The 16449-nt window shown below is 40.9% G+C and overlaps 1 protein-coding gene across 1 annotated transcript in view; it reads right to left on the bottom strand.

The window, feature by feature from the left end:
* PRKAR2A (protein kinase cAMP-dependent type II regulatory subunit alpha) overlaps positions 1–16449 on the bottom strand; it is a 114420-nt gene that overhangs the window by 12974 nt on the left and 84997 nt on the right. The window contains exons 7-8 of the mRNA XM_058727019.1: positions 7403–7504; positions 7160–7234 (exon numbers count right to left, since the gene is read on the bottom strand). Coding sequence (XP_058583002.1) covers positions 7160–7234; positions 7403–7504 — 177 coding nt within the window. The remainder of the gene's footprint in view (positions 1–7159; positions 7235–7402; positions 7505–16449) is intronic.

Below are 16449 nucleotides of genomic sequence, written 5' to 3'. Positions count from 1 at the left end.
CTTCAGGGATGTAGGGAAACTTCTCTTGGTTTCAGCTCAGGTCATGATCTTATGGTTTGTAGGTTCGAGAACCTGCATTGGGCTCTGTGCTGGCCGCCTGGAGCCTGCCTGGGATTCTCTCTCTCTCCCTTTCTCTCTGCCCCTCCTGTGCTCTCTCTCTCAAAATAAATAAATAAACTTAAAAAATACTAAAATGCCCATATTGGAAAAAGAAGACAGGCTAGAAAGTGAAAAGCTAAGCAACCAATTCAAGAGAACTGGGGAAAAAATAGCAAAACGAAGTCGAAGAAAGGAAATGAGATAAAGACAGAAAGTAATGAAATAGAAAACATTCAACCAGATTAATAAAAGGCAAAAAAGTGGTTCTTAAAACAGACTGAAAGAATTAGTAAGCCCCTTGCAAGATTGAACAATAAAAAAAAAGAGAAGGCACAAAACGACAATATCAGGAATTAAGATGGGATCATTCTAGATGTTGTAGATACTTAAAAGGTGTTACAGGAACATTCTGACCTACTTTGTGCCAAAAACATTGAATTTTAGATAAAATGAATAAATCCCTAGCAAAATAGATCTTACCAAAACACACTGAAGAATAGAAAACCTAAATAGTTTAACAATTAATAACTTAATTTGTGGTCAAAATCTTCCCACAGGGGCACCTGGGTGGCTCAGTTGGTTAAGCGTCTGACTCTTGGTTTTGGCTCAGGTCACGATCTCATGGTTCTGTGAGTTCAAGCCCTGTACTGGGCTCCACACCATCAGTATGGAGCCCACTTGGGATTATCACTCTCCCTCTCTCTCTGCCTCTCTCTCTCTGAAATAAGTTAAAAAAAATCTTCCCACAAAAGAAACATCACTAAGTTCCTTAAGATATCCAAGGAATTCTAGTCTTATGCAAACTCCTCAGATAATAGTAAGAGAATAGAATCCCATTACGATTCTAACACCCTGATATAAAAATCTGACGAGGCTGCTATAAGAAAGGAAAATTACATATCAGCCTCACTTGGGAACACAGCCAGAAAATCTTAAACAAAATATTAACAAATTGGATTCATCAACATATGAAATGGATACTACACAATGGCCAAGTCAGTTTATCTTATCTCAGCAACACAAGGCTGCTTTAAGATTTGAAAATCAAATCAATGTAACCACTGAAGTCTTGTTAATAACAGCTAAAAACTAGAAACACACTTAATCTCCATCAGCAGTGGGAAGACAAATAGTTTATTTACATGCTGGAATACTATACAGCAATGAAAACCAACAAACTACAGCTGCACACAACAATGTGGGTGAATGTTGAGCAAAAGAAGGTACAAATAAAAGAATACATACATTCTAATTCCAATTTAGAAATTAAAGAAAAAGACAGCAAGACTTAGCCATATTGCTTATACACAGGTGGTAAAAATTATAAAGCAAAGCAAATATATGACTATGATAAAAGTCAGCATAGAGACATAGTAGAGGTCTGTGACTAGGAAGGGCAGAGCAGCTTCTGAGGTGTGAGGGTATTTCTCTGAAAACATCTAAAAAGTACATTTCTGGATTATAGAGTAAATTCAGCTTTATAGAATAAGGATAAACTTCTCTCAAAAGGGGTTCAGCTAAGTTATTCTCCTATTCACTGTGAATAAAACTTCCTGCTACATCTTGGAATTATCAGATTCTTACCTTTTGCCAAACTAATAGGTATGAAAATAGTTCTCACTGGGGAGCCTGGGTGGCTCAGTTGGTTAAGCATCCAACTTTGGCTCAGGTCATGATGTTACCGTTTGTGAGTTTGAGCCCCATATCGGGCTCTGTGCTGATAGCTCAGAGCCTAGAGCCTGCTTTAGATTCTGTGTCTCCCTCTCTCTCTGCCCCTCCCCTGCTCTCACTCTGTCTCTCTCTCAAAAATAAATAAACATTAAAAAAATTTAAAAAAAATAGTTCTCATTGTGGCTTTTAATTTGCATTTCCTTGATTACTCAATGAAACTGAAGCCAATTCATTTTTCACTGATGCCAGAACTATACTCTGAGAACACAATTCTCATAGTGATATCCTTCCTCTCTCTCAAAAACCTTTGAAAATGCTTTTCAAACATTTCACCAAGTTTTTTTTTTTTTTAATTTAAGTTTATTTACTTATTTTTGAGAGAGAGAGAGAGAAAGCAGGGGAGGGGCAGAGAGGGAGAGAATCCCAAGCAGGCTCTGCACTAACAGCATGAATCCTGATGGGGGCTCAAACTCATGAACCATGAGATCATTACCTGAGCTGAAGTTAAGAGTTGGTCACTTAACCGACTGAGCCACCCAGGCTCCCCTTGAAGTGTATTTTTATATACTAGCAATAAATAATTAGAAACTGAAGAAAGGAAAACCACTTACAATATCGTAAAAAATGTAAAATATCCAGGTATAAATTTAACAAAGATGTGTACGACTTGAAAAGTATAAAATACTACAGAGAAAAAGTAAAAGGTAACCTAGGGGCACCTGGGTGGCTCAGTCGGTTAAGCGTCCGACTTCAGCTAGGTTATGATCTTATAGTTCATGGATTCAAGCCCCACATTGGGCTCTCTGCTGTCAGCACAGAGCTCACAGAGGATCCTCTGTCTCCCTCTCTCTCTGCCGCTCCCTTGTGCTTGCTCTCTCTTTCAAAAATAGACATTAAAAAAAAAATGACCTACATAGAGATAGTAAGTTCATGAACCACTGACAGTAAGCTTTTTTGATTAGAATGTAAGTGACTGACATCAAGCTTTTGATTATTGAGGCAACCATTTCAAAGACACCTACCTTGAATAAACATATTGCCAGCCACACTAAATAAAGAGCCAGGCTGCCCCACCTATGAAGTCTCCCTTTTATTTTAAATGTTTATTTATTTATTTTGAGAGAGAGACAGAGAGACAGAGAGAGAGAGCCCGCGTGAGCGCGCACGCGAGTGGGGGAGGGGCAGAGAGAATCCCAAGCAGGCTCTGTGCTGTCAGCACAGAACCTGATGCAGGGCTTGAACTCACAAACCATGAGATCATGACCTGTGCTGAAATAAACAGTTGGACGCTTAACTGACTGAACCATCCAGGTGCCCCATGAAGTTTCTCTTTTAGAAAGCCCTGAGAAATGCAGAAAACTGACCACTTGAGTGACCCCACTTTTCTCTTCCCACAACCCTAATTCCTGCTCTTACATTTTAAATTTGCCAATAAAGAGTGAACCTGCCAAACCCTGGGCAGCCCACCCTCATCCCCAATAAAGACAGAATTCCAGGTCCCCATCCCCACCCTGTGACCTCACTGTGTGGCCCTGGGTGTGCCATATACCCTCCAGGATCTGTGAGTAATAAACTTTGTTTTTTCAAAGTTCCTTCATGGTTGTTGCTAAGCCTTGCAGTCATAACAAGAACCACAAGGGCCAGTCCAGACACAACACTTGCTCTGGAGAGATGTCTGTGGGGACTTTTGAGAAGTGGTACAGGACGAGGTGAGTGCCCCAGGCATTCCTAGCTGACAGCATCACTACTGATGGCCTGAGACTGACACAAAACACTCACTATTGTTACAATGTCAATTTCTCCCCAAATTGATCTATAGTTTCAACATAATCCCCCCTGAAAAATCTCATTGGTAGAAAGTATAAAGCTGGTTCTAAAATATATACAGAAATGTAAAGAGCATTGGGGAGCCAAAATAATTATGAAAAAGAACAAAAATTTTGGAGGGCTTAAACTATCTGATTTTAAGACTTAGTATAAAAAGTTTTTATAATCAAGACAGTGCAGTATTGGCACAGAGACAGACATGTAGATCCATGGAACAGAGACCAGAAATAGACCCAAAAATATACGGCCAAATAGTTTTCAGTACAAGTGTCAAGGCAACAAGATAGGATAATCTTTCCAACAAATGGTACTGGAACAATTGGACATCTACATGCAAAACCTTGTAAAAACCTTACAACAGCATAAAAATTAACTCAAAATGGATCACAGATCTAAATGTAGGAGTTAAAACTAGGAGATATCTATAACCACTCTGCTCAACATAGTAGCATGTGGCTATGGAGCACTTGAAATATGGCTTCTATAGATTTAGGTGTGCTGTAAGTACAAAATATACATTGAATTTTGAAGACTGAGGAAAAAAAAAGAATATAAAATATTTCATCATTAAATTTTTATATCACTTAGATGCTGAAATGGTATTATTTAAAGATATTAAGTTAAATATGTCATATTATTAAAATTAAGTTCACCTTTTGAAAAAAACTTGGCTGCTAAAAAAATTCTAAATTACATCTGTCTCACATGATATTTATTGAATGGTGGCCTAAAGGTAAACATTATGAGAAAATTTTATTGACCTTGCAAAGATTCTTTTAAAATAGGACACAAGAAGAATGAATTGCAAGAGAAAAAAAAAACTACAAACTAGACTCTCAAAATTAAAAACTTTTGCTTTTTAAAAACTGCCATTAAGAAAATTAAGAGACAAGGCACTGCCACAGCTTGGAAGAAATATTTGCCAATCATCTGCCTGATAAACGATTTGTGCTTAGAACACATAAAGAACTCTTACGACTTAATAATAAGAAGCCAAATCACCTAATTGTAAACAGGGCAAAAGATTTACAAAAACTTCACCAAAGAAAACATAAGGATGGCAAGCAGTCACAGGAAAAGATGCGGCAAATGCAAATTAAAACCAAAATGAGACACCACTTCATACCCACTAGAATGGCTAAAAGTAAAAAGACTGTTGATACTAAATGTTGATGAGGATGCATAGCAACTGGAATTCTGGTACAGTGCTGGGAGGATGCAAAGTGGTAGAGGCGTTTTAAAAACGGTTTGGGGGGCGCCTGGGTGGCTCAGTCGGTTGAGCGCCGACTTCGGCTCAGGTCACGATCTCGCGGTCCGTGAGTTCGAGCCCCGCATCGGGCCCCTGTGCTGACACCTCAGAGCCCGGAGCCTGTTTCAGATTCTGTGTCTCCCTCTCTCTGACCCTCCCCCATTCATGCTCTGTCTCTCTCTGTCTCAAAAATAAATAAACGTTAAAATAAAAAAATAAAATAAAATAAAATAAATAAAAATTAAAAAAAAAACGGTTTGGCAGGTTGTTAAATATGCTTTTACCATATGGCTTAGCAATTCCATAAAAACATATATCCACACAAAGACTTGTATAAAAGTGTCCACTGCAGCTCTATTCATGATTGCCCCAAACTGGAAAGACCTCCAATTCCCTCAACTGGTGAATGGAAAGATAAATTATGGTATATCCGTACAGTGGAATACTACTTAGCAATAAAAATAAACTATCTGCTGACACATACAACATGAAAAAAAAGTCTCAAAAACGTTGTGCTAAGAAATCAGACACAAAAGACCACATTATGATTGCATTTATATGAAATTCTAGAAAAGGAACTTCTGTAGTGTTGAAAAGCAAATCAGTAGCTTCCAGGAATAAGGGGGTGGAGCAGGGGATCGACTACAAATACAAGTGAGGAAACTTCTTGGGGTGATGGAAATGCCCTGTACTATGATTGCAGGGATGGCTACCAAACTCTAGAACTGTACACTTAAATTTGGTGATTTTATTGTATATAAAATACACTGTAACAAAGCTGCCAAAACAAACAGAACAACATAAAGCACAGTTTCTAATTCAGTAGGTCTGGGGTGGGGCCCAAGAACTTCATTTCTAATGATTCCTATCAAGTTCCCAGATGACACTGATGCTGCTGTTCTTGGGACCTCACCTGGAAACCTCTGTCTAGGGACACTGTCAAAAGGGGTCTATAATAAGCTGAGGTCATCTTAATTTGTGCCCATTCAGCACCATCTAGCACTCTCATCTTCAAGAGCAAAGACACTCCAGAAAACACTGTAGCTTCTCATACCTCTTGACATACCTTCTAAAAACCTGCTGACATACCTCCTGAAGGCCTGGGGCTTTCAGGATGACATGAAGGCCCTTTGGGAGTAAATTAAAGCATCTCAGGTTCAGAAGCAAATGTGACTAGTCAACAGGTCCCATTCCTGCAACTCAGTGCTACATTCTTACCATACCAGGACACCTGTCCTGGAACACAGCTCACACCCACAGGCCTTGTTCATATTGTTCTCTTGCCCTGAAAGACCTTTCCCTGACCTCAACTGCTGAAGCTGCACTTATTCTTTAAGCCCAGCCCAAATGGCATTTCCCCTACAAAACATTACAGAATACTTCCTTTCCTACATTCTCACTGTCATTTACACATTCCTTCATTATAGTGTTTATATCTGGTCCTACTTGTATATTGTAATAAGTGTTTAGAGAATCAAACTAATTTCTAATTGAAGGAATTATTAACAGCAGGAGTCCTAGAAAACAAAGGCATTTCAAAAGGCCATATAGTTTTTTTGTTAGTCCTTTTTCTCTGGGAGTTTCTCTCTCGCCTGCTGTGATTAATAAGCCTGGTACAGGGGTGGGCTCAGGATTTAGGCTTCACCAATCTGTCTTTCCTCCTCCTAGCCCCAGCTCTGGCTTCATAATGGGGAACACTACCCAACCCAGGCCAACCAGGTATCTTCCCAGTGCTCTTACCAAACCACAGGCAGAAGTTACACCTGGAGAAGTCTTTACACATAATTAAAAACATCATCAGAGCAGACAAGGAAAATTATTACACAGTATTCATCACAACGATCCAGGTCACTGTGTGATGATCCTCACAGCATCCAAAAGTCACAAGAGAGAAAGGCACAAAGGAAACATTAAAGACAACTTACAAATCTGATCAATTACTGAGGACTGAAGGCTGGCTTGTGTTGGATTGACTAAGAGGGCACCTTTGTGCCAAACATAGAAGGTAAAGGGCACAACCCTTCAACTTTCTCCAGACTTTAACACCAATGGATGAAGTTTACTCAGGGTCAAAAGAGAACTATGTCCAAAAGAACAAACACCAGAAGCCACAGAAAGGTGAATGGAGGCAAGAGATGTGCATATGTCCGTGAGAGGAACATCGAGGAACATCAACGGGCTTCAGAGGACTCTGCAGGAAGTGTGCCCTAGTAGCTGGCAACATGAGCTCCCAAAGTGAGAGGACAAGGGTTGCACTAGTCCTTCAGGAGGGTTGACTCTCTCAGGAAAGGAGCTGCACAGGGCCCCACTCACCTGTGTGATTATGCGCTCTCCGTCCTTATAGACCTTCTCTCCTATTACATCCACAATCTTCATTCGTTCTGACACCTGAAACAATGGACATACCCACAGACTCTAAGGAAAAGACCTCAACTGAAAGTCACAAATGATATCTATACAACACAGAAATGGGTTAGAATAGTACAATTTGAAAGCTTAATAGATTAGTTTTAAATCTTAAATCTCCATAAACAGACTCTTATTCATACACTTTACCTCTAGTGATTTAAGGAGGGGCACAGATTCAATAAATGACTCAAACATCCTTCTCTTTTTTGCATTGTTTTTCACTATGATTCTTCTAAAAGTCACACGGTCCTACAAGAAAGAACATGAAAATTCTGGTAAATGCCTCTGTAAGAGAACATCTATGGATGGTTTAATTAACTGGGTGACAGCAAATATCAGAGGACCATGGAATGTACCGGGCCAACTGAGTGTTTGATGACATTTTAATCTGAGTCATCGCTGGAAGAAAAAGACTTGTAGCTTGTTGTGTCAGACAGATGTCCCACACATCATTGCTTGCTGTCTGGTACTCCATGAGTGCCACCTATGGGTCATAAATAGAATACAAAATACAAAACTCCCAATCGAATACTTGTAAGCTCACAGTCATTGTTCAATGTGAAAAGATGCACCTTTAGAAAAAGGAGATAAAACAATCTGAGGGCTCTTGCCCTGAAAGACGTTACAATCTCAATGGGGAGACAATATAAAATATGTGGGAATAAAAAAGCTATAGTCCAAGACAGCATATGAAATGTGCTAGGTGAACTATAAAGACAAGAGTTAGTGTCATGAGAATTCTCAGGAGGGAGAGTGTCCCTAATCACAGTTAGGCTGGAGTAATCAAAGATAGTCTTGTTGCAAAAATATAAATTTTGGGGAGACCTAGAGTAAGGGGAGGATTTAAATTAATGGAGAGAGAGGGGAGGCAGGAATGTGAAAGGTCATTCGACCCCAGCAAGTCATGGAGGCAAGGCTAACCAGAGCTATAGCCAGGCTCCTCTCAGATACGTGTATATGTGTGTAGGGAGGGACACACAGTCAGGAGAAGGTTAATTGCTTAGTTTTAGGTTTCTTGTATCTAAGTTAATTGTACCTTTTGTCCACCTCAGGCTGTCGGGAGTGGAAAGATTTTTTTTTTTCTTTCAGAGTACATAATGAAATCCTAAAGGCCAGCAGAATGAAACACAGCAAGGGGGTTAGGAGATGTTTAACTGTAGGTTTTCTATTTTAGTATTCTCTATGATGGGGCGGTAGTGGGGTGGAGACACCACACAGAAGACAACTGAGTTGAGATCACCCAGGAGCCTTTTAAAAATATAGATGCCCAGGTCCACCCTAGATCTGCTGCTTTATGATTCTCCTCTCCCTCTGCAGGGCCTACACATGAGTTCACAGCTTTGCTGCTCAGGACATTGTCTATCTGTGAGTATCAGGCCATTGTCACCGTAAAACTGGCTCAGATTAGAGGGAACGTACTTGTGCACAGAACTAATTAAAAAGTCCTGCATCTCTTGCTGCCTGCCTGCTTTCTTCCTCATGGACCCATTGTGCAGAAGGTGCTGACCACACAGCCCCCAGGAGTTCTAGACCCACACCCTCCAACTCCCAGGCCTGGGGAATGCAGGCATTTCTCTTCCCTAGAGGTTTCAATCAGATTTTGGCCTGACTCTCCTTGGCACACGCTGCGTCCCCTGCCCTAGATGAACTAACTAATCATATGGCTGGGCAGTTTGCACTGTGCCTGGCCAGGCTGGACTCATGTGTCCCCTGGGCTGGGGTAGAGTGGGAAGGAGAGAGAAGGCTCCCCTGGAAAGATGCTGGGTCACAACAGACCCTAGGGTTTCTGATGCGCAGTCAGACTGAAGTACACCAACCAGATACAGCCATGTTGGGGATCACACAGTCATAGGCATGACACCCCCTCCCTTACATCCCCCCCAAGTGTTAGAGGCATGCAGCTCCCTGAGAGTTGAGACTCTGTTCAACCTGGTGCCCAAGCCCTGCAAACCTCTAACCCCAGCCCCATGGCTTCCCTGGCTAGGACTGCCATATCCTAAAATGGAAATAATACACACCTCTGAGGGCACAGACAGGCCTTATACTCCTAGCATGAGCTATGGCGGACTGCAACCCTCCCTCTCAACTGCTGTACAAGTCATGTCTGCTCTCCAGTATATAGCCAAATTCTGTTCCATTTCTTCTCCATCTGTCTGCTTGAAAAGAGCCATTCAATCTTGGATTGTTCTAATGGGTTGCATCATTTGCCACTACTTTTTTAAAGTCCAAGGTTAGGGATGTATCATTTAAAATATTACTGTCATACTGTGGAATATTACTCTACTATCTTTAGACTTCAGTTTCTACATGTTTTCTGGGCCAATCTAGGCATGAGTGCTATGGAAAGAGGACAAGCAATCAGAAGTAAGAAAATGGAAATTATAAAATTCTCTTCCTTCTCTTTGAGTAGGCATTGTCAGAAAAATCCAGTATTTAAAACACCCACCTATAAAGTCACAAAGATTGCTACAATTGCAATAGCAAACTCTTTCTAGCTGAAGAGAAAACAACTGATAGCTCTCACAGTGACTTATTTGTGTTCCAACCCTTTCTACGTGTACTTCCCTCCTTCTGCTGTGCAAGGCCAGCTCCCGTGGCTGCAGAGGGCATGAAAAAGCACCAGACACCAAGCCAGCTTTCTGGGAACTTCCAATGGAGCTGTGAAGAGGAAACTTGAACTGTGAAATAGTGGCTCCAGCAGGCAGCAAGTGTTCAGAGTCCAGCAAAGAGCCTGAAGTTTAAAAAAGAGAAGGAATGCCGCCCTCTCCTGTGACTGCAAGTGTTCCCTAAGACGGTTTCTATCGACTTTTACTCTAGCAAAACAAAGTGGGAGGAGGGACTAAGTGTAGTGGTCATGGTGGCAGCTGCCCCCACTAAGGGAAAGAAAGTAGAATCCAACTTGAGAATACCCCCCTGCTTTGGCCTCAGAAGGCATTTCCAAGACCTTACAAGTTACAAGTAAGAAGTCAGGCTGTAGAGGACGTTCTGGGAGTCACTATCCTGGAGGTGGTTCTAAAGCTTTTGAGAGGGCTTGGGCTATTAAGTACGTGAACAAAGAAGGAGAAAAGCAGAGGCCAGAAGGGCATATATATATATTTAAGTTTATTTTTGAGAGAGAGAGAGAGAAAGAGGGAGAACCAGCAGGGGAGGGAGGGGCAGACAGAGAGGGGGACAGAGGATCTGAAGCAGTCTCCACGCTGACAGCAGACAGCGGGAAGCTGGGCTCAAACTCATGAACCATGAGATCACGACCTGAGATAAGTCAGATGCTTAACCAACTGAGCCACCCAGGTTCAGAAGGGCATATTGTTAGGCCACTTAAGACAGAAGCGAAAGGAAGAAAAGACTGCAAAGGATAAGGCTAGAAAGTAGAAAAACAAGGCAGAGATGTCAGGAGAGGAAGCTTCTGGACGAGAATGGTGATAAGCAGCACCACGATCATGGTGAGCAGGTGTCCCCATTCTGTAGCCCCTACCTTGTGTGGCACCAAGGCTGCCTGTCTTATGCCCCTGCTGAATTCTCATACCCCAACCATGAGGTAGGTGCTTTTACAGTTCAATTTGTTAAAAAATATTTTTTTTTTTCTATTGAGACTTTCTCTTTGACCCAGAGGTTATTTGGGAATGTGTTATTTAATTCCCAAGTGTTTGGAGATTTTCTGGTTATCTGTTATTAATTCCTGGATTTCTTCCAGTGTGGTTAGAGAATATGCTGTCTGATTTCAACTTTTACATTTGTCAAGTTTTATTATATATGCCAGGATATGGTCTGTCTTGGTGAATGTTCCATAGGCTTGATTGAAAAGAATGTGTATTCTACTGTTGTTGTATGGAGTGTCCTATAGATTTCAATTAGATCTTTTTGGTTGACGATACTGTTAAGTTCTTCCACATCCTTCCTGATTTTCTGTCTAGTTGTTCCACCACCTTTGGAGACAGAGGTGTTGAAGTCTGCACTTCAGCAGACTAATTGTGAATTTGCCTATTTCTTCTTTCAATTACTTTTTAAAAAATTTTTTTTAATGTTTATTTATTTTTGAGACAGAGCATGAATGGGGGAGGGTCAGAGAGAGAGGGAGACACAGAATCGGAAGCAGGCTCCAGGCTCTGAGCCATCAGCCCAGAGCCCAATGCAGGGCTCGAACTCACGGAGTGTGAGATCGTGACCTGAGCTGAAGTCGGACGCTTAACCGACTGAGCCACCCAGAGGCCCCTCTTCTTTCAATTCTTACTTCAGGTTTTGCTTCATGTATTTTGAAGCTCTGTTGTTTGGTGTATACATAGTTAGGATTGCTATGTCTTCTTGGCAGATTAAACCTTTCATTATTATGTAATGCTTATGTAATCTTTGTCCCCAGTAACTTTCTTTGCCGTGAGGTCTATTTTATCTGATATTAATATAATTACTCCTGCTTTATTCTGGTTAATGTTTGCATGGTGTGTGTGTATATATATATTTCTATCCTTTTACTTTCAATATACTTACATCATTTATTTGAGTGAGTTTCATGCAGACTTGTCTCTGTCATTTAACTGATATACTTAGATCATTATATTTACAGTAATTATTCATATATTAGGGCTTAAGTCTACCACTTTACTATATGTTTTCTGCTGTTCCCCTGTTTTGTTTTTGTTTTTTGTTCCTCTGTATCATTTTCCTGTTATTCTTGTGGGTTACCTGAACACTTTTTAGAATCTGATTTATAGAACTTTTTATCTTATTTTTTATTTTTTAAATTTTTTTTTTTTCAACGTTTTTTATTTTATTTTTGGGACAGAGAGAGACAGAGCATGAACGGGGGAGGGGCAGAGAGAGAGGGAGACACAGAATCGGAAACAGGCTCCAGGCTCCGAGCCATCAGCCCAGAGCCCGACGCGGGGCTCGAACTCACGGACCGCGAGATCGTGACCTGGCTGAAGTCGGACGCTTAACCGACTGCGCCACCCAGGCGCCCCTATTTTTTAAAATTTACATCCACATTAGTTAGCATATAGTGCAACAATGATTTCAGGGGTTGCTTCCTTAATGCCCCTTACCCATTTAGCCCATCCCCCCTCCCACAACCACTCCAGTAACCCTCAGTTTGTTCTCCATGTTTATGAGTCTCTTCTGTTTTGTCCCCCTCCACTTTTATATTATTTTTGTTTCCCTTCCATTATGTTCATCTGTTTTCTCTCTGAAAGTCCTCATATGAGTGAAGTCATATGATTTTTGTCTTTCTCTGAATGACTAATTTCACTTAGCATAATACCCTCCAGTTCCATCCACGTAGTTGCAAATGGCAAGATTTCATTCTTTTTGATTGCCGAGTAATACTCCATTGTATATATATATCACATCTTCTTTATCCATTCATCCATCGATGGACATTTGGGCTCTTTCCATACTTTGGCTATTGTTGATAGTGCTGCTATAAACATGGGGATGCATGTGTCCCTTCGAAACAGCACACCTGTAACCCGTGGGTAAATACCTAGTAGTGGTCGTAGGGTAGTTCTATTTTTAGTTTTTTGAGGAACCTCCATACTGTTTTCCAGAGTGGCAGCACCACCTTGCATTGCCACCAACAATGCAAAAGAGATCCTCTTTCTCCGCATCCTCACCAACATCTGTTGTTGCCTGAGTTGTTAATGATAGCCATTCTGACAGGTGTAAGGTGGTACGATTTATAGAGCTTTTGAGTACATCTGTTTGCACATAGTATTTTATTTTTTTTTTTATAAATTTTTTTTTTTCCAACGTTTTTTATTTATTTTTGGGACAGAGAGAGACAGAGCATGAACGGGGGAGGGGCAGAGAGAGAGGGAGACACAGAATCGGAAACAGGCTCCAGGCTCCGAGCCATCGGCCCAGAGCCTGATGCGGGGCTCGAACTCACGGACCGCGAGATCGTGACCTGGCTGAAGTCGGACGCTCAACCGACTGCGCCACCCAGGCGCCCCTGCACATAGTATTTTAGCAGTTGCTCTAGGCATTATACTTATATATGTAACTTATTACGGTTTACTTATGTCAACATTTTAGTAGTTTGAGTAAAGTGTAGAAGCTTTACTTCCATTTGGATCTCTTTACCCTCCCCCGTCCTTTTGAGTATAATTGTCTTAAATATTTCCTTTACGTACACAGAGAACCACATCAGACAAAAACTTTGCTTTAAGCATCTAAGATAATTTAGAAAACTCAAGGGAAGGACAGTCTTTTATATCTCCCCATAGTCTACTTCTTCTGTTGTTCTTTCTTCATGTTCCAAATTTCCTTCTTGTATCACTTCCCTTCTCTATGAATAACTTCCTTTAGCTCCCCCCCCCCTTTTTTAAAGTTTATTTATTTATTTTGAGAGAGAGAGAGAAAGCAAACACAAGCAGGGGAGGGGCAGAGAGAGAGGGAGAGAGAGAGAATCCCAAGCAGGCTCTGCACTGTCAGCACAGAACCCAACACAGGGCTTGAACTCATGAACTGTGAGATCATGACATGCGCCAAAAACAAGAGTCCGATGCTTACCAACTGAGCCACCCAGGCGCCCCACCTTTAGCCATTTTTTTTAAGGTAGGCCTGCTGGTGACAAAGTCTTAGTTTCCTTCTACCCAAGGATATCTTCCTTCCTGAAGAATATTCTCGCTAGGTACAGCATTCTGAGTTGACAGTTCTCTTTTTTTCAGCACTTGAAAAATGCTCTGCCACTCCCTTCTGGCCTTCGTGGCTAGGAAATCTGGTATCATTCAAATTGTTGTTCCCTTATAGTTAATGAATTTTTTCTCTCTTTCAAAATTTTTTCTGTCTAGGGGCGCCTGGGTGGCTCAGTTGGTTGAGCATCTGGGTCATGATCTCATGGTTCGTGAGTTCAAGTCCTGCATCAGGCTCTCTGCTGTCAATACAGAGCCCACTTCAGATGGTCTATCTCCCTCCCTCTCCACCCCTCCCAATCTCTCTCTCTTTCTCAAAAATAAATAAAGATTAAGAAATTTTTTTGTCTAGTTTTCTGAAGTTTGATTAAGTTGTGTCTTGGCATAGATTTCTTTGGGTTTATACAATTTGGAATTCACTCATTTTCTTGAATTTGCAGGTTTATTATCTTTCACCAAATTTGGGAAGTATTCAATTATTATTTCGTTGAATAATTGTTTAGTTCCATACTCTTTCTCCTCTCCTTCAGGGACTGTATTCATTCAAACATTGTATCTTTTGTTACTATCTCACACACTCTGTTCATTTCATTTAAGTCTATTTTCTTTCTGTTGTCCAGACTGGGTGATTTCTATTTTTCTATCTTCAAGTTCATGGATACTTTCCTCCCCCATATTCATTCTGTTATTGAGCCCATCCAGTGAGTTTTTATTTTGGTTAATGTATTTTCTAGTTCTAAAGTTTCCCTTTTGGATTTTCTTTCTATCTTCTATTTCTCCACTGAGACATTTTATTTTTTTAAGTTTATTTATTTACAGAGAGAGAGAGAGAGAGAGAGAGAGGAAGGGAAAGAGAGAAGGAGAGAGAGAAAATCCCAAGCAGGCTCTGAGCTGTCATTGTAGATGCAGGGCTCAAACCCACGAACTGCGAGATCATGACCTGAGCCAAAATCAAGAGTTGGATGCTTAAGCAAATGAGCCACCCAGGCACCCTGACACCTTCTAATTTTTTTTCAAGTGTGTTCTATTTTTTTTCAAGTGTGTTCATAATTGCTTGTTGATAGCTTATATAATTGGTTATATGACAACTGCTTTAAAATTATCATCAGCTAATTCCAATATTTTTGTCATCTTGGTGCTGGCATCTGTTGATTGTCTTTTCTCATTCAGGTTGAGAATTTCCTTATTCTTTGTTTAACAAGTGATTTTCTATTATATCCTGGACATTTGGTGTACTATGCTGTGAAGCTATGTATCTGATTTAATCTTATTTTGCAGCACTGTTTAGGTACAGTGTGCATGTACATGTGGGAGTGAATGTTCATCTCCCCTCTGGGTCCCATTGATACACCTTGGCAGGGAAAGTGGAGTGCCAACTAGTGACACCACGTATCACCTCATTTTGCCTCTCTGCTGATGGGTAAGCCTGTAAGTTCAGCTTGCTGCTGGCCCCAGTGACACTGTGGAGAGGTAGAAGCAGTTTTTCCAAATACCGGTATTTGATATTTGGCTGGAGTAGGGTGGTATTATCTGTCCTGCTAGGCTGCTCTTTTCCTGCTCCTTTAGCTAAAGCGATCAGGCTTTTCTTGGGGTTGTTTTTGTATGTACTTGTTGGTGGATCTAGGTTGAAGGCTTTTCCACAACGCCACCTGGGATATATATGGGAAGCAATAAAGAAAACCCAAGAAACTCACTCTCTTGTTCTTAAATCCCATGATCTCTAGCCATTCTACCTTCTTTCCATCTCCCAGGGTCTTCCTAAGTTTGTTTGTTATATGATATCTGGACTTTTTTTAGTTTTAAGAGAGAAGACTACTGAGGAATGGGACTATTCCACCTTGGCCTGGACCAGTACTTGGCTTGGACATCAATGCATTTTAAAACTCAGTTTATTTTCCCCCATTACTTATTGATTTACCCTTGGATTTTTCAATCACTGGGCCCCCGAGTGTGTGATCTCTTCTGAAGCTGTTTTATCTTTCATCTCTCAGAACATTCTTTTTTTTTTTTTTAAACATGTATTCACCTTTGAGAGACAGAGAGAGACAGAGCACAAGAGGGGGAGGGGCAGAGAGAGAAGGAGACAAAGAATCCAAAGCAAGCTCCAGGCTCTAGGCTGTCAGCACAGAGCCCAACATGGGGCTTAAACCCACAAACCGTCTGATCCAAAGTCAGACACTCAACTGACCAAGCCACCCAGATACTCCTCTCAGAACATCCTTAGTTCTACATCAGTATATCACAGAAAGGTGCTCTATTATGTCTTTAATAGGCGATTTCATTTGAGAACTATGTTGATAATGCTATGGTATACATTTAATTCTGCTTGTAAAGTAAACGTAAATTATCACAGATGTCAATACCTTAAAAGTGATATTTAAAATTTGGAATTTATACAAGAGAGTAATTATTATGTTTAAGGAGGTAGTGAGTTATGGAGTGCCTGGGTGGCTCAGTTGGCTGAACATCTGACTCTTGATTTCGGCTCAGATCACGATCTCACGGTTCGTGAGATTAAGCCCTGTGTGGGGCTCTGCACTGACAGTGCAGAGCCTGCTTGGGATTCTC

This window comes from Neofelis nebulosa, chromosome 4 (genome assembly GCF_028018385.1).
Source record: "Neofelis nebulosa isolate mNeoNeb1 chromosome 4, mNeoNeb1.pri, whole genome shotgun sequence".
Classification (NCBI taxonomy): Eukaryota; Metazoa; Chordata; class Mammalia; order Carnivora; family Felidae; genus Neofelis; species Neofelis nebulosa.
The sequence above is the reverse complement of the archived record's forward strand: the minus strand, read 5'-3'. Positions and strand labels throughout refer to the sequence as shown.